Source organism: Diadema antillarum, unplaced genomic scaffold (genome assembly GCF_040938485.1).
Source record: "Diadema antillarum isolate AM-2024a unplaced genomic scaffold, OU_Dant_1.0 scf00000160, whole genome shotgun sequence".
NCBI classification, from domain to species: Eukaryota; Metazoa; Echinodermata; class Echinoidea; order Diadematoida; family Diadematidae; genus Diadema; species Diadema antillarum.
The window spans coordinates 668,365-692,483 of record NW_027271049.1 but is presented as its reverse complement, the minus strand read 5'-3'; the positions used below and the strand labels follow the sequence as shown (position 1 = coordinate 692,483).

Here is a 24,119-nt window from a genome sequence, read left to right as displayed (position 1 = left end):
AGATTGTTTGCATTTTGTATCCTACAGCTACCGTAGACAACACCCCTCCCGTTATCTCTGGTTGCCCAAGCGACATTTCTGTCCAGACGACACTCGGTGGTGCCGCCGTGGCGGTGACTTGGACAGAGCCGACAGCCGTTGACGATTCCGGCTCGGTTAGCGTCGCCTCGACAGCTAGCCCCGGAGATTCCTTCAATGTTGGCAGCACTCTGGTCATTTACACTTTCACTGATGGCTCCGGCAATGCGGCCGTTTGCACATTCACTGTGACCGTATCTGGTATGTTTTGCTCACTTGTCCATCCATAGTGAATTTATCACTAGCTGTCACTCAGTTTTCTGTTCTCAGTCTCTTGTCACTGTGCATGTAATGGTAATGTTCCTAAAAAGCAATGTCTTCTTTAGCAATTGGATGGAAGTTGTTGCAGGAAAATTGACTTGGAAATCAGTCTTCACTTACTGATGATGCCGTGGTTGTGTTGTCAGGATCTAGGTCAAGCATCCAGTTTATGCACATACATGTATAGCTGAACATGAATGCAAAATGTTTGATGAAGTAAACATCTTCAGAAGTCATGCTGTATCTGTTGAAATCACGTCACATTGTTTCACCCTGTACCAAACATTTTGTTTTCAGATCACAATAAGATGTCAAAAGCAGACTCAAATGTATCAGCATTGGTTATTACAGCATATATCAGATATTCATCATCACCATGTAACTTAATTACACAGAAATATTTCTGCCTGGTACAGAAAATCCCACCACATCAGTCCTGGTATATTTCATCAACTCATAGTCGTTTGTGTGTTTGTGCAGTTCTGTGAAGTATGGTCAAAGGTGCGTTGATTCTAAAATGCAACTGCATTTGTTCGGAGAGTTTCTGTAGATTTCTGTTGAAGAGATTGTTTGCATTTTGTATCCTACAGCTACCATAGACAATACCCCTCCCGTTATCTCGGGTTGCCCGAGTGACATTTCCGTCCAGACGACACTCGGAGGTGCTGCCGTGGCGGTGACTTGGACAGAGCCGACTGCCGTTGATGATTCCGGCTCGGTTAGCGTCGCCTCGACAGCTAGCCCCGGAGATTCCTTCAATGTTGGCAGCACTCTGGTCATTTACACTTTCACTGATGGCTCCGGCAATGCAGCTGTTTGCACATTTACTGTGACTGTATCTGGTACGTTTTCTTTTATACACCACCCGTTTACCTTCACAATGTACTCAGTTGTGTTTCACCCTTAACTGATGAAGACGTAAATGACATTTCATGCATGCACAGGATTAATTCAGACCAGTATTTTTGTTTCATTTTCAGTGGTTCTCATGCATTATATACTGATTACATAACATGAGTGATCAGTTTATCCATCATACAATGAGAAATTGTTACTCACCTAACTTCCATCTTGATTTATCAGCCATGCATGTGTCTATTAAGCCGCATTCATCCACGCACCGTGTGTTGTGTAATGTATTCACGAACAGCCACCATTGATAACACCCCGCCCGTGATCTCGGATTGCCCCGACGACATAACGGTCCAGACGACGCTCGGCGGGGCCACCGTGGGCGTGACGTGGGCGGAGCCAACCGCCGTGGACGATTCCGGCTTTGTCACCTCCTCCTCCACAGCTGCTCCGGGAGATTCGTTCGGCGTTGGCGCCACCACAGTGACGTATACGTTTAGTGATGGCTCCGGCAATGTAGCTGTGTGTGAATTTACAGTCACTGTGGCTGGTAGGTGCATTTTCCTAATCAACCCATCATATTTTCTATTTTTCTCTGTAAATGTAGCAGTCACACTACAACCCTCGTGTTGCTTTATATTCTGTATCCTGTGCATTCCAGTTCCTATGGTTTCAATTTTATAACACTAATGACATTCATGTTTCCATTTTTTCTATATAGAAAAGCCCATGCATGCAGATAAATCTTTATTAAATATCATATTCTCTTCTGTAGCCCATTTCTAGATCCTTGCATCTAAAACACTTTACTCATCTGAATATGTTTCTCATTGATGTACTGTCCTTGTATCAACAAGTTGTGTGTGATGTGTGAGATAATATCCCAATGTGTGATTTTCAACAACAAAAAAAGAGAAATATAATATTTATGTAATGTCAGGTAAAATTTTGTATTTTCCTCACAATTTGTATATACTTCAAATATTTACAGGCAGTTTTTAGCTGCATCACTCATACATGTATGGTCTTTTCATTTTGTTTTGTGAATTGTTATATGTAACTGTGATAATGGTTGCCCATGACATCACATTCCACATTGAATTACCTGTATTTTCATTATTTTATCTTAATATTCATTTATTTGTTCTAGCAGATACTGCCCTCATACACACTTATTGTGATGTGCTTTTAAAATGTTGTCAAGCATTTGTCAGAATCGACCGTAAATGAAGCAAAGAAGCGAATTTCCAGACTTGCATTTCTCGCCAACCTTCCATTCCTCTGGGATCATCCATCGGCCTCTGTTACCCCACAGATAATTCTATGCTTTGGTTGTAACAGGATTATGGTAGACATATTTTTTCCTTCCAACCTCCCCTGGCTTCTATTACACAAACTGCATTTATTGTAGCATCCATCCATGCTGCCTTAGCTTCTGCCACAAGCAGTATGATTAAATTCACAACGGCAGAATGCTATCTGCCTCCTTTAAGTTTAGCACTTCATGGTGTGGGGATGGTGAAAAGGGAATTTGAAGTGATTAACACATATCCAGTCACCTTGGTTGTGGTAGTCCACTTTTTTTTTTGTTTTGTTTCATTTGGTTATCGTCCTCCCTGCGCTTTGCTTAATTGAAAGACTGAAGTGTAGTACAAATGTGTATGCTGCAACATACAACATTGGCCGTCTCTGATGTACTGGGTAAAGTGTTGACTTGCCTCTATATGGAGTATCTAAACATATTTGCAAATTTCACAAAATTTGACAGCTGTACAAGCGCTTGACAGCTGCAGCTAACACAATATGGTGCAACTGCCCTCTGCTGGTGTTGGAAAGAATTACTCGTGCTTGACCAAGGCCAGGCATACCTTTCTCTCAGAGATGATAACGTACTGAGTTTATTGAGTTCCCTGTATCATTGAAAGCCCAACCCTGCACCCCCCTTCTCTCCCAGCTACCATTGATAACACGGCACCCGTGGTCACTAACTGCCCCTCTGACATCACCGTGGCGACCACCCTCGATGGCAGCCCAGTCAGCGTGTCGTGGACGGAGCCCACAGCGACGGACGACTCCGGCAATCCCGTCATCACCACGTCAACGTCTTCCCCGGGAGATTCTTTTGCCGTCGGGGCAACCACGGTTACGTACACCTTTGCCGATGATTCGGGAAATGCTGCCGTCTGTACATTTGATATCATTGTTGTTGGTACGTGTCAAGCTGCATGCCGCTCTCTGCTGTGATTTTGTTCTTCGAGCTCTGAACTTTGATTTTTTTTCCCTCAATCTACAGTTTGTAGATATTAACAACTTGTTTACTCAAACACTGACAAGTTCTAAGCCATACAAGTATCCTGCCCTTCTGCGTTGATACTCCATTGACTATTACTAAAACTCTGAACTATTTTTTTTCACTCCTGCAACAGCAATGTACATTGCACATGAACAGGATGAATTTGGGGAAAGATTAGTTCAGGTTGATTCTATTTCAGTATGTGTAAACCTGAGAAAAAAAATCAAACACTGCTGTTTAACAGTATTTGTCTGCACAAACGATACATGGTCACTTCTCTTATGCATGATTAATATCTGATTGATGACAAGAAATAATGATTTTCCAGTCTTTAATGTATCCAGTGTGTAACATTAAGTATAAACATCAGGATGTTAACATGATCTATACTTGTACCTCGCATATTCCCGTCACTAACCCAGCTACTGTCGATAACACGGCACCTGTGGTTACTAACTGTCCAAATGATATCACCGTGGCCACCACCCTCGACGGAGCGGCGGTTGCCGTGACTTGGACCGAACCCACTGCTGTGGATGATTCCGGCTTGCCTGTTACCACCACCTCCACATCTGCACCGGGAGATTCTTTCCTGTTAGGAACTACCACAATTGTGTACACGTTTACCGATGGTTCCGGCAATACCGCCGTGTGTACATTTGATGTCACAGTAACTGGTATGTGGTAAATTAACTGCATACTACTACACAAGTAACACTTACAGCACTGTAACAAGCCTTCTCTATCCAACTATTTTCTTTACATCCCAATCCTGCCATAAAATCAATAATGCATCAGTTTCCTTTAAAATGTTGCCTCACATTTGCCAACAAATATGCAGGTTTCAGTCAAGCTGATAAAGTGATTGTAAAGTCAGTTTTTCATAAACAAAAAGCTTGCTCTTAGAACAAAAAATTATTGTTTGGCTTCCTAAGATGTTGCAACTTTAGTTGCTTTTTTTTTTACTCAAGTAGAGAAAAAATTGCAATGATTTTCTTCCAACTTTATGCAACACCTTAATCATTCAAAGAGATGATGAATGTTTCCTTACTGACGTCACACCTGAAATTGTCCTCTCACTAACTCCAGCAACTATTGATAACACGGCACCTGTGGTTACTAACTGTCCAAATGATATCACCGTGGCCACCACCCTGGATGGAGCGGCAGTTGCCGTGACTTGGACCGAACCCACTGCTGTGGACGATTCTGGCTTGCCCATTACCACCACCTCCACATCTGCACCAGGAGATTCTTTCCCGGTCGGAACCACCACAATTGTGTACACATTTACTGATGATTCTGGCAATACAGCTGTGTGTGCATTTGATGTCACAGTAACTGGTATGTGGTAAATTAACTACTTGTTCATGCACTTGCACTGATACTTAATGTATTCTTTGTATCTAACTTTTATTTCCCTCAAGTTCAAGTCTCATAAATGAGGTGAATAGAGATGATTATAATCAGAACTTTTCTTTTGTTGTGAGACAGCTTTGGTATGTTTTATAACCTGCAGGCATATTGTAGCCATCAATTAATTTATTCAATTCTCGGTGCCAATCTTTTTTTCCTTAGTGCCACTGTGCATTATAAAGTTGCTGTCAAGCTGCCACAATCTCTCTTGAATTCAACTTCTCACCAATTAGACACTGCAAAATTTCAAGTTCTTTTTTTTGTGTCAATATTTCATCAAAGCTCAATACTGCAACTTTTTTCTTCTTCTTCTTGGCACTGCAAAGATCTTTCAAATTTTGTGCAATACTGTGATAAGTGAGCAGAAGAGTCACAAATGCGTTCCTCGCTAACATTAATCCTGTTATTGTTTCTTTGGCAAACCTTAATAGCAACTATTGATAATGCTGCACCTGTGGTTACTAACTGTCCAAACGATATCACTGTGGCCACCACACTTGGAGGAGCGGCAGTTGCTGTGACTTGGACCGAACCCACTGCTGTGGACGATTCAGGCTTGCCCGTTACCACCACCTCCACATCTGCACCGGGAGATTCTTTCCCGGTGGGAACCACCACAATTGTGTACACTTTTACCGATGGTTCCGGCAATACAGCCGTGTGTGCATTTGATGTCACAGTAACTGGTATGTGGTAAATTAACTGCATGTTATTGCACATGAGTCATACTAAATACATTCTTTGTATCTTTTTACTTTCTTAGATCTAAATGAATAAAGATAATTAAAAAACCAAGTAATGAAGCTTTCCCTCTACTGCGAGGTCAGCTTGCGTATTGTCACCTGCAAGCCTTCAGCTTACTTTCTTATCCAACTCTCTCTGTCAATTCTTCCAACTAAGTGCTATTTTGCCTCATAAAGTTGCCATCAAGTTGCCAAAATCTTTCTTGTGGTCAACTTCTCACCTATTGGACACTGCAAAATATCAATCTCTTATGATTCTGGAACTTGTTCCACTCTTGCTTCTTGGCAAAGGAAAAACATTGCTGTCTTCTGTACTATTGCTGTTTTATTTGATAGCATGATTAATTCAAGCACTACAGAGTCTAATCCTAACTTTGTGTATGGGAGCATTCTTTTGAATGCTGCATCACCTGATGTTTTTGTACTCTTTGCAAGCAAAGCTTCTGCTCCCTTGCACTTTTCCTTTTTCTTCGAGTGCTTATTTTTCCAAATCTACATAAATGTATCTTTGCATGAGGTCACATGAAAGTTGCTAGAATCTTTATTTGGTCGTTATTTCATCAAAGCTCAGTACTGTAACTTTTCTCTTCTTCTTCTTGGCTCTGCAAAGATCTTTCAAACTTTGTGCAATACCGCGAAAAGTTAGCAGAAGATCTAGAGTCACAAATGCTTTCTGTGCCGACATGAAAGCTGCTAAAATCTTTTAAATATTTCATTAAAGCTCAATACTGCAACTTGTTTTCTTCTATTTTTCTTCTTGGCACTCCAAAGATCTTTCAAACTTTGTAATCATTTCTTTGGCTAACCTTAATAGCAACTATTGATAATGCGGCGCGGCCGTTGCCGTGACTTGGACCGAACCCACTGCTGTGGACGATTCCGGTTTGCCTGTTACCACCACCTCCACATCTGCACCGGGAGATTCTTTCCCGGTCGGAACCACCACAATTGTGTACACTTTTACCGATGGTTCTGGCAATACAGCTGTGTGTACATTTGGTGTCACAGTAACTGGTATGTGGTAAAGTAACTGCATGCCGTAACACTAAACATGCCCACAGTATCCAACTATTTCCTTCAGGTTCCAATTCTGTCATAAAATGAAATATGCATCAGTTGCTTGAAAAATGTCAACTTGAGTTTTAACATTTGCAAACAAATTTGTAGGTTGCAGTCAAGCTAATAAAATCTTTGTAAAGTGAGTTTTTCTCATAAACAGTAAGCTTGCAATTTAAAAAAATGTTTGATTTCCTAAGATGCTGCAAATTTAATTTTGCTTTTTTTTTTCACTAAGCTAAGAAAAAATTGCTATATTTTGCTGCCAACTTTGTGCAACATCTTAATTATTGAAAGAGATAATGACTGATTCCTTACTAACATCACTTCTGAAATTGTTTCTCTAACTAACTCCAGCAACTATCGATAATGCTGCACCTGTGGTTACTAACTGTCCAAATGATATCACCGTGGCCACCACCCTGGACGGCGCGGCGGTTGCCGTGACTTGGACCGAACCCACTGCGGTGGACGATTCGGCTTTGCCCCCGGCTACAACCTCCTCGTCCCTCCCGGGGGATTCTTTCCCGGTGGGGACCACCACAGTTGTGTACACATTCACAGATGGTTCTGGCAATACAGCCGTGTGTGCATTCGATATCACAGTGACTGGTACGTCCATCCATCCCTCCCTTGCAAAGTGAGGGTGGCAGTGCTATGCTGACACTGCCTTTCGAAAGGCCAGTCATGTTATTTCAAATACCATCTCCGTATGGGCAAAGAGAGAAAGAGATATTTTCATAATGCTCTCAGACTTGGTTTCATGTGGAAGGAACTGCAACGTCTCATTGTGTTCTCACTCTTTCGAGAACATTTGATTTTGTTCAGCAACAATAATAGCAAAACATGCCACAAACACACACACATGCACTAAGATTTGATCTGATATCTTGATGCCATAACATTTTAAATCAATAGTTACAGCTTCTCCATGATATTAACTTGGTTTGAAATCCTGTCCTCCGAATCTCAAAAGCATCTTCCCTCATACTTTTTTTTTGAGTGTGTGTGTTAAAACTGTTTTTCTAACATTTAAGTGATGATATTGGCATTGTGCAAAGATTGATTCATATTCCTATAAATACTGTCATTACACCACAGCACTGAAATGATGTTATATTCCCTCTCATTTACATGTTCAGTGTATTGTGCTTTGAATATATACTTGATACATGAACACTATTTCTTCCCCTTTCACTAACCCAGCAACTATTGATAACACTGTACCTGTCATTGATAACTGCCCGACTGACATTACTGTTCCGACCACTCTCGACGGCTCGCCGGTCAGCGTGTCTTGGACCGAGCCGACAGCCACTGATGATTCGGGCGAGATGTTGAATGTGATTGCCACTTCAGTACCCGGGATCAGCTTCCCCCTGGGCACAACCACTGTCATATATACTTTCAGTGATAATGCCGGAAACAGCGCCTTGTGCACATTTGATATTACCGTCACTGGTACGTCTCAAGGTTGAATGTCCCCTCGTTATAGCGCCCATCATCCTAGTTTTGGAGCAGCGACCAGAAGAGCATGCAGTTGGAAGCTGTTTTAGAGTAGGGTCAGATCTCATGGCTCAGAAGACATTTGCTGCTTTCTCCAGGAGGTCATGGAAATACAGTGTAGTATACCATAGGTTGGTCTGTTCCGTCATTGGAGAGATGATGCTCTGGACAGTTTAGCATTTTAGTTCCGGTTTTCATCACACAATTTGTCAATCACAGTTAATCCTTCGTTCGGTTCCATTCTCCCATCTTGATTGCATGGCTCTTTAGATGTAGAGCATTGTGGAGATACTGTACTGTGTTCCTACTGTAGTTTCACTCATTTCTTGATCATGAAGACAGGGCAGCATGCACTTTTGGTGCATTGCAACCCACGATGCGACATTGTGCTTACAGGTTCCAGTTCACAGCTTGATCCATCAACTGTTACAATGCAATTCTTGTACTCATAGATCATGGTACAATAAATTTACACTGTAGCATGTCCATGATGTGTCCATTCCTTCAGGGTATTGGGAAGAAAGCATCAATTTTGATATTACTCTCTAATTCTCTGCATTGACCTTAATCTGTTCTCTTAATTTCAAATGAGCTAATGTGGTTTCAACTCATTACTAATTATTCTTTTCCTCGCTATAGGAATTGCTGCCATCTGCAGGTTCTCGCATCACATTTTTAGCTACTTTTATCCAAACATACATGTATATATTTCTATATGCCTTGTCTTTATATAGTTATGCAGCAGTTGTATCTCATTGCTAATGATTGAAGACTTTGTAGCACTCCTAACAATATCTCTTTCATAGCATAGGTAAGAATGCATCATACTAGTATTCTGTCCATCTTGTTCCTCACCTATTGCATGTAATACACTATACTATAGAGCCATGTCATGTTGATATGGCTTTCTCCATCCTATATGTGTATTATATACAGTTGTCACTCTCATTACTCTATAAAATGGTAACTTTTCTCCCCTACAGCAAGCTGGAAATGAAACTTCTTTGAAATGCAAGCCGTGCATTTCATTTGATCCATTCCCTTCTGGCAGCCAGTGCCTACACATAATTCCTCTTGCAGCGAGCTGCCCAAAAGCGCACACGAAAAGGAACAGCAGAAAGATAACAAAACTGTAATTCAACGTGCCTACTGGGCATCAGTTCTTTTGTAATAATGGATTAGATCTTAGCATTTTTAAAGATTTATGTATTTATTCTTCTTCTTTTTTTTTTTTTTGGGGGGGGGGAAGGGTGGGATATAATGTACATGTAGTTTCCTGTGGTCCATTATAAAAAGAATATTCAAGCCAGTGTGCATTTTATCCTCAAGTGACTTTTGTGAAGTTTTGTTTATGAAGGTACATTGTATGCCATGTGTGCATAAACCTTTCAAATGACTTGTGACACACATTTATGGGAATGGATGAGAAGGGTGCACTAATTTTAGGCCTACATACTACATTCCATGTTTGGTTTGGGAGTTTGTGATGTAGGCAATATTTATAATCACCATCTCGGGTTGTTTGGTCTCGTTTAAAAATGCCATCCCTCGCTCACACAGCCACCATCGACAACACCCCGCCAGTCATCTCCAACTGCCCCGGCGACATCACCGTACAGACCAGCCTGGGCGGCGACTCCGCCACCGTCACATGGCAGGAGCCGACGGCCGTCGACGACTCGGGCTCTGTGACGTCCACCTCCACGACCTCCCCCGGGAGCTCGTTCCCCGTCGGCACGACGACGGTGGTCTACACGTTCACCGACGGCAGCGGCAACACCGCTGTCTGCACGTTTGCTGTGATTGTTCAGGGTATGGGTTATCACCCGTCACTGGTTCACTTTTGTCTTGTGTTTGTGTTGTGTGAGGCTTTTTATCACCTTTTGTGATTTGTGGACACAATGCTGCCAAGCGTTGCACTCCACCGATTGTTTTATCCCACCGTAAACCCATAATTAAAATGACTTGCACCTCACGTCTGCAATGTGTTTGAAAGCGTACACCCAAATATTGTTTGTGGTAAATGTACACTGTATGGGATGTGTGACTGTAATTGAAGCAATGCTGGATTTGTAATTTCTATTTCTACTCCAATGAATTGTACATTTACCCCAAGTTATTTCATGCATGTTTTTTCTGCTTGAAAAAGGTAGAATAATTGTATGTGTTTCTGGTCTCTGTAACTATCATGTAGTGATATTTCAGTTGGTAGAGACATAGTCACAGACTTAGCAGTCCATAGATTTCCTTTTAATTTTCATCTGATTATGACATTCTTTTGTAAACCAGAAATATTATATTATGACCGGGAATATGTTCCAGTGAGATATTTCCTATTTATTGTTTTCTTTTTCGAAAGGAGATTCTTGCTAGTAAGAACACTTTGGACTGTGATTGCACCAGTACCACATATAGGCGATGGTGTCCAGTTTGTTTGTATTTCAAAGGAGTGAATATACAGTGACACAACATTTGCTCCTGCGACAATTGCTCCGGTCTTACATGTATTTCCTCCAAGGACTTAGGGTTAAGTTTAGGATCGTGATAAAGTTTTAGGTTTAGCTTAATGTGAGGATTAGGATTAGGGTCAGAGTTATGTTTGTGGGTAAAATTTTTGTTTGCCGTCACGTGCAGATACTTCATGGGAGCAAATGTCATGGAACGGAATATACTGCCCATTAATGCAAGGTTTGGGCTTTAGGCCCTTGTGTGTAGACACTCGCCAACCATTTATTAAAATAAACCTGCAATATGTTTGTTTGGATTTTTAAAAAAAGAATCTATGTAGAGCCATAGATTGAGTCTCCTTGCTTTAGTATGAGTCCGCAAGTACACAAAAAAAAAAGAAGAAAAAAATGGTCTGAATGTATCCTCTTCTTTTACCCTTGAAGCCACCATTGATGTGACCGCTCCTGTCATCTTTGGCTGCCCCACCGACATCTCGGCCAACAGTGTGTCCAACAACAACCAGGTGACCGTCACATGGCTGGAGCCCACGGCAGTGGACGACTCGGGATCCGTGTCGTCTGTGGTATCCACCAGCAGCCCCGGAGACCCGTTCTTCATCGGCGTGACAACCGTCACCTACACTTTCGCTGATGCGGCCGGCAACACGGCCACCTGCACCTTCTCCGTCACCGTTGTTGGTAAGTCTCGAGTTATTCCACTTGAGCCAATGCGTTCCTATTGATGATGCATGGTTTGCCCATAGCAGACAAGTACACTCAGTGGGGTTTCTTTGTAAGTTTTTTTTTCATCTTCTGCTTCTATGCATAGATACTGATTTGATAAGAACAGATATTATACGCTGCATCTTCTTTTTCTGTAGAAGTGAAGAAACGATAAGTGCAAAATTTTGGCAAATAACCAAGACCCTTTCAAAGCTGTTTACATGCCCTCACTGCTGAAGAGCTGAGTGTGCAAAATGTGCATTATCAGCCAGCTTTGTGGCAGTAAACCTGTGCCTAATCATCAACAGCTAGCCATGCACTCTATGTGATTATGAATGGCAATAGAATATGCTATGCAGAAGGGCCTTGGAATGAAATCTTATTCTTGATTTATCCTTCAATGTCACCTTTCATCAAAAGCGAATAGGTCTATTCAGGCCTTCAGCTCTCCAGTGTGCCTCTATTGAAATGCTGCCCACCCCACCCCATACTTCCTCTGCAGTCCTCGTAACTCTTCAGTGTGGCATCAGCTGGTAAATTTCCTGAAATATTAACGAGAAATGACTTCTCTCCCCCCCCCCCCCCCCCCCAAAAAAAAAAAAAAAAATTCCCTTCCTTTTTCGCTGACAGACACCAGTGCACCGGTCATCAGCAACTGCCCCAACGACATCGTCGTCAGTGTTCCGTTTGGCACCAGCAGCACCACCGTCACGTGGACGGTGCCGACTGCCACCGACAACAGCGGAGGCGGTGTTACTGTCTCTGCCAACGCCAGCCCCGGAGACACTTTCCTCGCCGGCGTGACTCAGGTTACCTACACTTTCACCGATGAAAACTCCAATTCTGCCGTCTGTAGCTTCAACGTCATCATCCCTGGTAAGGCCATGGGCTTATTTTTATTTATTTATTTATTTATTTTTTTTTGGGGGGGGGGAGTAGGGGCAGAGTTTAATGGGTGCAAAAAGAATTAGAAATGGAATTATAAAAAATTGATCATATTTTGATCAAACATTGCCATAGTGTGATCTGTAGACCTAATCACATCAGCTGAAATCAATATGGATTTGATGGGGACCTTTGATTCCCTCTTGTTCTCAACTGGTCAGTCTTGACCATTAACTACATTCGTGGTCATCTTTTTCCTCTCTCTTGCGTGCTAGTTGAGGGCGACATCACTCCCCCCGTCATTGCTGGCTGCCCGAATAACATCGTCGTCGCCAGCGACGGCAACTTCAACGGTGCCACCGTGACCTGGACGGAGCCGACGGCCGTGGACAACTCGGGAGATGTTCCGACCGTCGACAGGACGAGGGCGCCAGGCTCCCTCTTCCCCATCGGAGACACCGCCGTAACGTACACGTTCACCGACGCAGCCGGAAACATGGCCAGTTGCTCCTTTGATGTCACCGTCGTTGGTAGGTCACATGCCTCTTGGGTCTTGTCGTATCAAAAATTGATCAAAAGATAGGAATTCTGTATTCCTTCGATTGAACCAGTTAGAAACCTTGATCTTTATGAATGAACTAGTGACCATCTCATGTGAAAATGAAGGTACCAAACATTTCTTTGAATGATACCTTTTTTTGAATGTGGGTTGGAAAATCTGTTGTGGTGAAATGTGAAGTGCTTTCGTTGATACTACCATTGTGTATTGTGCCGAATGCACATCTTCTATCAAATCTGCTCCCCAAAAAGTGCAATACAAGGCATTTTCTCAAACATTTTTTAGAGAGACTGGAGGTTTTAATTTTGTCATGGTTGTCTTTTGGAAAGTAATTTTTGTTTTCCACTAGTCCAATTCATTCGCTCTTAATATTGATGGTGGTGTTCCCACTGCCTACTATAATGATTGGAGACTGACAGCACTTTAAAGCAGCATCTACATATTTCACATGCTTATCAGTATACAAATGGAAGATACCTCAGAAAGGTATATTCATTTTACATGGAAACAATTGGCAAAACAGTGTCTGCACTTTCATAATTTTCTTCAGTCTTTTTTTTTTTTTTAAACTGCAAATGGTCATTAGGTTTCTTATCTGAAATGAACCAAAAAGAGAATTTTGCTGTTACAGAAAACATTTTCAACATCAAAAGTTTCTTATGGTGTGTGTTTTTTTTTTCTCCATCGTCAGATGCATCTGCACCGGTCATCGCCAACTGCCCAGTGGACATCACGTTGACGGTACCGTTTGGCACAACCAGTGCGGTTGTGACGTGGACCACGCCTACTGCTACCGACAACTCGGGCGGAGTGGTGACCAGCACCAACACGGCCTCACCCGGCGATGTGTTCCCTGTCGGTCTGACCCAGGTCCTGTACACCTTCTCGGACAACCAGGGCAACTCGGCCGTCTGTAGCTTCACCGTGCTGGTCACAGGTATTTTTGACTCGCTCGCATGCAGTTCCCCCTCCCCCATACCCAACAATTACTGTATATGCCATATATTTTGCAGGTTTTTTGATTTCACAAATACGGGTGTTGGGTGCTAGTCACAAATTTAAGAACACGCTAGAATATTATGTCTGATTCCAACATGAAAGCGACATTAACATACATGTATCGTCGGCTGAGAATGATAAGGGCGTTAAGTTGCCGCTAAAGCCATAATGTTTGAGGCACTTTAACACACTTTGATATCATTCATGCCCGATGAATTTTCTCCATTCATCACAGTTTTCCATGTTTGCAATTGATTTTAATCACTTCTGATATTGTCAGCGAGTCCTGATTCGCAATAAATGAGACTCGCTAAATGTACATTGTCCAACGGAAGGGCACGTTGAAAATTAGACTTTTAGGAACTGGGACACATGCTAGAACATGATGAATAACGAAAAGCATTCCCCCTTTCTACAATGCATCAAAAAATGTTGGTGAGGGTACAAAGGATTGCCCAGGGATTTTAGAGGAAATTAGTTGGCAAAATTTCGTTACTGACAGAACTTGACATTATACAGAGCAGAAGCAGGAGGTCACAGAGAAAGTAATCGTTACCTTCCCATTACGAAACACTTTGAAAGTAAAAAAAATATAAAAGCAAAACAGTGAGTGACTGCAAAAGGTCCTGACACTTTGCCAAAGTTCATATCTCAAGTATACACACGTATACACAGTCTGTTCTAAGTTTCTTTCCATCTCGATTCACATTGCAGTTGGCCTTGATGAAAAGGCCACTACATTGTACATTCTAATGGTGTCAGAGCAGTAGACTAAGAAAACAAAAGAAGAGAAAATTCTTTCATGTTTGCTCACCCACTTGCACTGACTGAACAAGTTGAAAAAAATATGTAGGTGATTTAAACAGTGCCATATTTTGTTGGTTTAATCCATAGCCCTCGGTGACACCACTATTCCTGTCATCACTGGGTGCCCCAGCGACATCGGTGTCACGGCCGACAGCAGCCTTAATGGTGCATTCGTCCAGTGGACCGAGCCAACAGCCACGGACAATTCGGGGTCCGTCAGCTCGAGTTCCACGGCATCCCCGGATGACTTCTTCGTCATTGGAGAGACAACCGTCACATACACCTTCACTGATCCTGTGGGCAACCAGGCATTCTGCTCATTCAACATCCTTGTCACTGGTGAGATGATTAGGACCACAACTTAAATGACATACAATTGTACATGGAACATTTTCTTTCTTCTTCTTTTTTACATGCAAACGATCATATTGTTCCTTGGATGAGAAGACCTTGTATCTCAGTTGGCATATATTCAGAAACCTACCTTAATTTTGAAAAACAGAGCAGTAATTAATGTAATTCACCATGTTTCTACATTATTGAACATCAAGATTCATGTAATCTTGCAGCTACAAATGTATGGGGGGTGAGAACTGACTAGCAATTTTTCTGAAAAATGTCATATTGTGCAATCTGTGTCACCTCTAGAATCTGTGGGTAGAATGTTTGAATTAGTGTCATTCCTTGGCAGAGAGGTCAATGAACTCTACATGAGTTTTTTCACCTTTTTCCATATTGTATATTTTTGTGCATGACCCCATAGGGTGGCCAGTTGTGACTTTGTTCTCAGCTCAGACCACTGCAGTGACAGTATCAGGAATCCATCTAAATGTTTCCTATGACACCCCAGTAGAAGTTATACGGTATATAAGGGCATATGAATTTTGTATCGGTGTTGATGGCAGTTAGGGGAATAAATTCATAATCCTGTTTGATTTTGTTTAATTTGGGGGTATTTACAAAGTACCAGATATGAATTCTTCTCCAGAAGCAATAGCAAATAAATTAAAAGTATGAACTCGTTTTTAAGTACATCCTAGTACAAGATAATGTTGCAATGGTCCTTTTTCATGACAATGGCAAGGTCGCAAATTGTATGTAGTAATCATGTATAAGTGGGAGAAAGAAAGAATTACAGGAGACTGGCAACTACATGTAGATCTTGAGCCTGGTGATGGATCCAATAATGTGAGGCTTCTGTCATCTTCTGTTTGTGTAGACACCACCGCTCCTCTTATCAACAACTGCCCCGAGGACATCTCCATCACCGTGCCATTTGGAGTCAGCTCCGCCGTCGTCACGTGGACTGTTCCCACGGCCAACGACAACTCTGGTACCTCCACTCTCACCTCCAACACCGCCAACCCGGGAGATGCCTTCTCTGTCGGCAGCTCCCAGGTCGTCTACACCTTCAGCGATGACAACGGCAACACCGCTGTCTGTGCCTTCAACATCTTCGTTAACGGTAAGGAAAGCCACCATACTGCTTTAATGTTTGATTTGTGTGACTTTGTCTCATTGTTAAGAGTTGATGAGAAGTTCAAAGCTACATGAATTGTAAGTCATTGCCTTTTTCAGAACAACGAAAATGTAAAGTAGCTGCTAAAACAAGAAGTGTCATGTCCACAAGATTTGCACATACAGTGTATCAGTTGGTTTCCATGATTGTTGCAATTATGTTGTAAGTTATAGTTGTAGCAAGTGTTGTATCAGACAGGAATCTTATACAAGCACCCTTCTCGCATCTTTGTGTAGCTAGATTTGCAGAAGCTGCCGAAAAGTTCAGATACAACATGTATCTTGACCTGCTTTGAAAATTAAAGTAGATAGTACCCCTTTTTGTGCTCAGGCACTGAGCTTGATTTGCCAATCTTTGTCACAAGCATTCATTTATCTATCCTAATTTACCTATTTTTAAAGCTAGCAAGCCCACTGAGGTGCAGCGATGTGCCTCAGTCCAACAACAAGGCCATGGTGCCACAATAGGGATTAGGTAATCTCTCTTTGGTTTCAAGTACGGTATCAGTAGTTTCCAGACATATGTGCTACATGTAATTGGTGAAAAAAGCACTCTAGAATACAATTCATGCTATTTAGTAGCACAGTGAGGTTTACATGACATCTTTAAGTCAAATGTCCAGGGGTGCTATTTGACACTGCCTTGTTTTCATCGTTTACCAAACTGTCAAAGCCTTGGGCGACACAACCCCACCGGTCATCTCCGACTGCCCAACTTCCACCATTGCCGCTCAGGCCGACCCTCTCCTACCGGGAAGCAACGTGGACTGGACGGAGCCCACCGCCACTGACAACGACGGAAACGCTCCCACCGTTCAGGTCGCCAATGGCCCCGGCACGTTCTTCGTTATCGGTACCACGACCGTGACATACACATTCACCGATGCTTCTGGAAACGAGGCGGTCTGTTCGTTTGACGTGGTGGTCATTGGTGAGATTTGATGTGTCATTTTGCCACAGCTGTCCTTTAAAGACCCAGCAGCATAGGGATTCATGTATAGCATGATTCATTTGCTGCCTACTGGGGTACACTCAAAAACCACGAAAGTACCGGTTGGGGTATATGTGCATCAAAGCATCGACTCATTGGTAATGGCCGACTTACACGTTTGAAGTCAAGATTCTTTGGCTATGTGTGTGTACTTTATACACAGACACGAATGATAAAGCAGTACGCAATTTGTTACAGGGATTCCGAAATATATCCGAGCCAGCCTCTCTCCTCCATTGTATTCCCACATTACCTGGTCTTTGAACTCAGTATTTCTTTGTCTGTGATCAGATTCTGTTGTGATGAAGCACATTACAGAAAACATCTTGATGCACCTTCCAGTGAATGTTGTCAAAAAATTTTGCAGATCCAAATGATTTTAACAAAACAATTAAGTATCATGTACACTAATCCTCTAAAGTTATGTCATTTCTCTTCATCAGCACCCTTTCATGAAGAGTAAAATATGATGAGCTTCACACATCTCTTGCATGGTGTAATTGATATTTCACTTGATATTCCCCCAGTGTGTGCACACAGTGATCAGATGGGTAGGCTACACTGCACATCCACTCTCAAAAATCGCCAAGACATGTATGGTCTGCTTCATTGGCAGTGCAGTTTGAAATTCTGGTCTGACTGGTAAATGTGCTTTGTGTATTCTCCAAAATTACTCCAGAGTCTTTAATCAAGACGTAATGAACTACATGTACTTGTTCCGCCCCAATAATGTTAAGGTACATTGTAGTAGGATTTTGTATTTGTTTATTTTTTTTTTTCTACTTTTTATATCAAGTCCATGATCACATGAGAAGAGACTTGGTCACTGCATACCTTTACATGAAAATCTTAAAGCTTCAGATTTTTGAAAGCTCACTACCCTCTGTGTGATGACTCTGGCAGATACGACTGCACCAGCTGTTACTGGATGCCCCGAGGACATCTCCCTCAACGTTCCCTTCGGCACATCCACCACCGCTGTCACGTGGGAGGCCCCCATCGTTAGCGACAACTCGGGTTCGTTTGACGCCACCAACAACTTCAACCCGGGCGACACCTTCCCAGCTGGTGTCTCAACCCAGGTCACCTACACTTACACGGATGATTCCAACAATGTCGCTGTCTGTACCTTCCTGGTTACAATCACCAGTAAGTAGTTGAGAAAATGCTATGCTCCACAATCGTCAATTTAACCACATGCTAAGTGTCAGAATACTAATTGCTTGAAAAATTAGTGTTGCTAAATATATGGCATTTCCAGCACATCTAGTGTCTGAAAAAACAAGTAAACTGAAAAGAGACAAACAAAAATTTCATATGTACAAATTATTCCATCACATCCATAGGGTAGAGACCTTCTTAAAAAATTGATACCAATATGTAACACATCTTGTTCTTATACTGTATGCTGCCTACCAGTACACATACGTGTATGTGTGCATGTTGCATTCGTGTCAGGATCAGATTTTCCCATGTTCTTAAATTGTGAATAGCAACCGACTCCAAAAATTTGTGGGCATAGACAGTAATTGTTTTGTTTGTGTCAATGATGGTATCTTTGTTGTTTCATCCATGGTAACTGCTGACCAATGAAAATTTCCACAGTCGGAGCTGATATGACCGTGCCCGTCATCGCCGACTGCCCAGCTGACATCGTGCAAATCCTGCCCGACGACGCCAGCAGCGTGTCCGTGACGTGGACCGTGCCCACGGCGACCGACAACTCCGGGGCTACGCCCGCCGTCACCACGACAGGAAACTCTGGAGACTTCTTCGCCGTCGGCACCGCGACCGTCACCTACACCTTCACCGACGTTGCCGGCAATGAAGCAGTCTGTTCATTCATTGTCACAGTCGTTGGTACGTCTTGCAATGTTTGCATGCCCACTCTGACATGATAATGATTATTTTACTATTTCATGCATACTTTCCCCAAAAACTCAGAAGAAAAAGAATGACTTGTTTGCATTTTGCATTGCATGTCCCTCAAACACAATTCATGATTAGAGAGTTCAGAAAGTTCAGAAATAACTTTCCTATAGTATCATTAAAGTCATGAAAAAGTTCTAATATTTTGTATTTATGAAAGCGGGTGCATCAATGTGTTGCCGTGGTAACGGATTATTTTGAATGAAAATCATACAACAATATTGTGAATTCAACTAAGTTGAGCATTTGGCTTGAAATTTGGCTCATGTGATGGCTATGATATACAGTTGGGCAAACTTCATTTTTGTCAATGTCAAACATTGTGTTGCCACAGTAATACCATTATTAATGAGAATCTTAGAAATTGTCAGTTTATTCATCTTGCTCACTCAGTTCTTGACCACTTGACTTGAGCTTTGGCACAAGTGACTAACAGTGAGCAAAATACATTTATTCAATGTTAGACCGTGCATTGCCATGGTAACAATATTTAGTTTCCTTTAGAAAGTAACAAGATAAATCCTGGTTGAACTAATTTTCTCAGTTTTAGGTGGGGGTATTAATCACAATGAGTGATAGTTCTAGTTTCTGTAGACACACCTTTGTATGGAGTTCCAGAGAACAGCGGCGGATACTGAGAAGGCTCTATTGCCATTTGTTTGGGTTTTAACCGATTGCACAGATATATTAAAGTTTGAAACGTTCTCCTCTCTGTTTCTCTCCCTCCCTTCAGACAACACCCCACCCACATTCCTCTTCTGTCCCTCGGACATCGTGCTGGAGATCCCACTGGGCACCGCTTCGGCCATCGCCATCTGGAACGAGCCCGTTGCCCAGGACAACTCGGGCACGGCCACCTTCCAGAGCCAGACCGCATCCTCTGGGGATTCGTTCGCCGCCGCAACCACCACCACCGTCACCTACGCGTACGCTGACGACACTGGCAACGTTGCCACCTGCTCATTTGACGTTACCGTCAACACATGTACGTGTACCCTCGTCAAATAGCAGAATTTGGGGGAAAATGCAACCATGACCCCATTGTAGAAAATTGTTGTGCAATTGATAGTATGGAAGGCATTTCACACCTTTTGCTTTACCTCGCCTTTAGAACTTTTGCAAGAAGTGAGGTATGCATACTGGATTCAAAGTATTGAAATCATTCAGTACAAATGTATAAGTTGTATTGCAGATTACATATGTCCTCTCAGAGAAATTATGCATGAATGTGTTTGCATTAGTGAATTCGCCTTTTCTACGAATGAAAATTGCTGGACTTATTTTTTAGATGTAAATGAATTTGAGCTTTCATCAGTCATCAAACAACTCTGTTTTCAAAAGGCTTGTCAGATATTTATTGAAATGTATTTGTATTTACGTTCAAAAATGTTTGTCGAATACTGTGATAAAATGGATAAGATTTTGCAGCCCTCAAGTTTTACTTTTATGTGGTGTTCACCCGCAGTCGACGATGAAGGACCAGTGATTGCAAACTGCCCCGACAACATTGTCGTTGAGGTGGAGATTGGTGTCGGAGGAACGCCCGTCACATGGGCCATCCCCACGGCGACCGACAACTCCGGTGTCATCGTGACAGTGGAGAACAACTTTGCACCTGGAGACTTCTTTGACGTGGGTTCCACCCTGGTCGTGTACACCTTCACCGACAACGCCGGCAATCAAGTGCAGTGCGCCTTCAATGTGGCTGTCAATGGAGGTATGCAGAGTTTGGGCTGAATCATGTGCATTCACAGCAATTTCCCTTAAATTGATGAGATGAAACACTTTCTGGATATTGAGTTGAATGTTATTGCTTGCATTATTGTTGATGTAGGTTGTTATAGGGATGGTGTAGTATTGGTTGAGGTGAGGATTCAGCTTTTAACGTTTTGCGAGATGCTCAGAAACTGATGTATGAAATGTTAAAGAGCTTACTAAGATTCTAAGAGGAATTTAAAGTTTGTTTAAATGAAAATCAGTTTTAAAATGGCTGGGATATCCAAAAATCAGAGTAAAACAAAGTGATCCTAATAAAAGTGGATCCCACCTATCATGAGGATCACTTTGTTTTGGATATCTCGGCCATTTCATTCCTCATAGAATTATGTTCTTTCACATTTCATAAGAGGTTTCTCATTATCTCAAAAAATTGTCACCAAAAAACGTTGGAAACCTGGAACCCCATCTCAACCAAAACTGTACCACCTCTTTAAAGTTGCTACTGTTCTGTGTGTGTGTGTGTGTGTGTGTGTGTATATATATATATATATATACAAATGTATTTATGATTACAATAAATAAACCTAAACACCGATCATTTCATAAATGCTGGCATAAAAGTCTCACATCCACTTTTCAAGTATTTCTTTGTTGAAGCATACCAAATAACATCCTGTTATTCACATTGCTCATTAACTTCTATGGGTTTGGCATCATTTACATACTGTGAAAGTGGATATTTTCGCGTGACTAATTTTTCGCGCTCGGCAGGGTAAGAAGAGTTTTGCGTGTTTTTAATTCTGCGGAATCAAGACATCGACTACTCGGCCGTAATCTGGCAGAACTGCGTATCTCCTTTAACACATTACGCCAGAAATCGGGTTTAAAGATTCAATGTTACACCTTTCTAAACTGAGATACGATGAGTTGCATTTTTCCTCTTTTCTAGGTCATAATTGGTCTAAAGAATTTATTTTCAGCAAAAAAATGACAATTTTACCTTTTTAAGTAGTAAAAATTACCAATATAAAAAACTTACGCAGTTCTGCCAGATTAATCGTCGCCAAATTTTTGCGATCGTAATCTGGCAGAACTGCGTATCTCTGGTCACGTGCCCGGGTTGATCAGCCAGAACTGCGTAAGTTTTTGGCCATGCGGGGGGTTTTTCAGGCAGAACTGCGTATCTCTAGGAGATACGCAGTTCTGCCTGATAAGCACGTGTTTCATCAGGCAGAACTACGTATCTCTTTTTGTCGTCAACCACGTGCTTATCAGCCAGAACTGCGTATCTCCTAGAGATACGCAGTTCTGGCTGATAAACACGTGGTTTACCAACCAGAACTATGTATCTCGGTCTATTTTCTGCGGGTTGTCTATCGTATTTTACCATCCACCTTCTTACTATTCAGCGGATGCAGTGTCAAAACAATTAATATTTTACATCGAGTACAATTTTTTTGAAATATTTGTATTGTATAAAGTCATCATTATTGATTCACATTTAATTTCATTTTATCCATTCATTTGTATGTGGAAAATAACTTGCTTTCCCCAAATGTTGTCAGTCTGTGTTCATGTTTCAGTATTATTTAGCGGCACAAGAAGTACTGCTACATCAAAAGCCTGGCTGCTGCTTGGGTTATTGTCGATCTCATGAAGCATTGCATTTGGATTAAGAATAATATTAGACTAGGTTCTAGATGTTAAGCTATATTGTTCATCAAGACTACAGGTACTACACTGTAGACCGTCTAGACCGTAGTCTATTCAGGCCTAACGATACACTAGACATCTAGAGACTAGTAGAGCGGTACGTAGGAATCTGCATACGATAGGCCTACTGATCTCATCATTATCCTAGTATTTCTACTCTATGCCCAAAGTAAGAGTAAGCCTAGACCCTTTTGGCTGAAGGCCTAAACTCTATTTAAACTAAAGAATACTAGGAGCTAGGCCTGACTAAAAGTTTATTTACAGCTTTATTATAAAATACAAAAAATAGACCCTAGTTCTCGTTTGTGTCGACTCCTACTGTAGGCCTTATCGTCGCTGTACAGTACTAACGTTAGGATAGTGTTCTAACCGTTACTATCTACGCAGGCCTATTAAAAACGTACGAGAACTCTCGAACTCTGTCTACTCGATTGTCTAGGTCTATGTAACATCCAGACGTCTATTTTGGAGCGTCATTATAACAGACTAGTAGATCAATGAAAATTAGTTTCTAGATTTTCTAGTCTAGACTCTATATCCAGGTAGGGACTAAATCTACAGCTAGACTGTTTATTGGGGATCTAGGCCTAGAAGGTATTAATGTTATAGTAGATCTAAGAACAACGTAAAGCCTAACCCGCCTATCTATTGACTAACGGTAAGTCTATAAAGTCTATAATAGCCTGAATGTCCTAAAATAGAACACAGATCTACTCTAAATCTAAGTTTCAGATCTATTTCTAGGGCTAAATGTTTATAATTTAGCGTTTAACCTGTAGATTCTAGATTCTTCGTATTACAGACTTCAAGAATGTCTGGCCGAATCAAATCTAGAAAAATAGAAAACTGGGTAATGACAGAATAACCGGCGATTCAGCCTAAGTTAAGTAACGGTAGGCCCCAGTAGTCTAGTACTACAGTAGGTCCCTACTGCACAACTCTATTGAGAGTACCGGTACGGTACCTGTATTAAAAAGTAAACTGTAAAAGTGTTAGTATTGGTCAATTTCTGACGTCTGTAGGATTAGATCGAAAATGCCATCGTTATGGACGGTATCCCAGATATTCATTAAACTTCTCGAGATCAATCCCATAGATCCAAGCCCACTAACCGCTTATTACAATGAAAAACAAAATAAGAAGCTATGGTCAATGGATTACAGATATTGTTGTTCGCGTGACCTACGCTATCGCACAGTACATTGATTTCACGTACATTAACAATGGACAAGTGCTGCTGCAGTATTAAGTAGGCCTAGGCCTCAAGTTGACTGGAGCGTGATGTCAGACAAGATGCATACTATAACGTTTGTTAGATCTAGAAATGCTCTAGGCTTAAAAAACACTAGATTGTAGCAAAACTTAATAGTAAGGCATACCGCATATTGACCTGTTTTGAAGCCTGCCAGTCTATGAAGGGAAAGAAAGTGGCAAATTCCCCCAAGAGTAAGGTAGAGGGTTATTGCTTTAGCGTGACTGTCGTCGTGTACAATATACACACACGTAGCCGTACGACGTGTCTAGCTAGCTAGCTAGCTAGGCACTGCTAGCCTGAACGCGCAGCGCGTTCGTCACTACCAAGGTCGCGCACGCGCGTGTTAAGATATACCATGTCCGTGCGGGA

General features: G+C 41.9%; 1 protein-coding gene across 1 annotated transcript in view; it reads left to right on the top strand.

Moving 5' to 3' along the window:
* LOC139722177 (uncharacterized) overlaps positions 1–24,119 on the top strand; it is a 93,583-nt gene that overhangs the window by 27,354 nt on the left and 42,110 nt on the right. The window contains exons 24-43 of the mRNA XM_071633492.1: positions 28–279; positions 930–1,181; positions 1,490–1,741; positions 3,146–3,400; positions 3,907–4,161; positions 4,574–4,828; positions 5,332–5,586; positions 7,057–7,311; positions 9,766–10,017; positions 11,097–11,351; positions 12,006–12,251; positions 12,536–12,790; positions 13,511–13,756; positions 14,713–14,964; positions 15,845–16,090; positions 16,817–17,074; positions 18,038–18,283; positions 18,740–18,994; positions 19,797–20,048; positions 20,529–20,780. Coding sequence (XP_071489593.1) covers positions 28–279; positions 930–1,181; positions 1,490–1,741; positions 3,146–3,400; positions 3,907–4,161; positions 4,574–4,828; positions 5,332–5,586; positions 7,057–7,311; positions 9,766–10,017; positions 11,097–11,351; positions 12,006–12,251; positions 12,536–12,790; positions 13,511–13,756; positions 14,713–14,964; positions 15,845–16,090; positions 16,817–17,074; positions 18,038–18,283; positions 18,740–18,994; positions 19,797–20,048; positions 20,529–20,780 — 5,046 coding nt within the window. The remainder of the gene's footprint in view (positions 1–27; positions 280–929; positions 1,182–1,489; positions 1,742–3,145; positions 3,401–3,906; positions 4,162–4,573; positions 4,829–5,331; positions 5,587–7,056; positions 7,312–9,765; positions 10,018–11,096; positions 11,352–12,005; positions 12,252–12,535; positions 12,791–13,510; positions 13,757–14,712; positions 14,965–15,844; positions 16,091–16,816; positions 17,075–18,037; positions 18,284–18,739; positions 18,995–19,796; positions 20,049–20,528; positions 20,781–24,119) is intronic.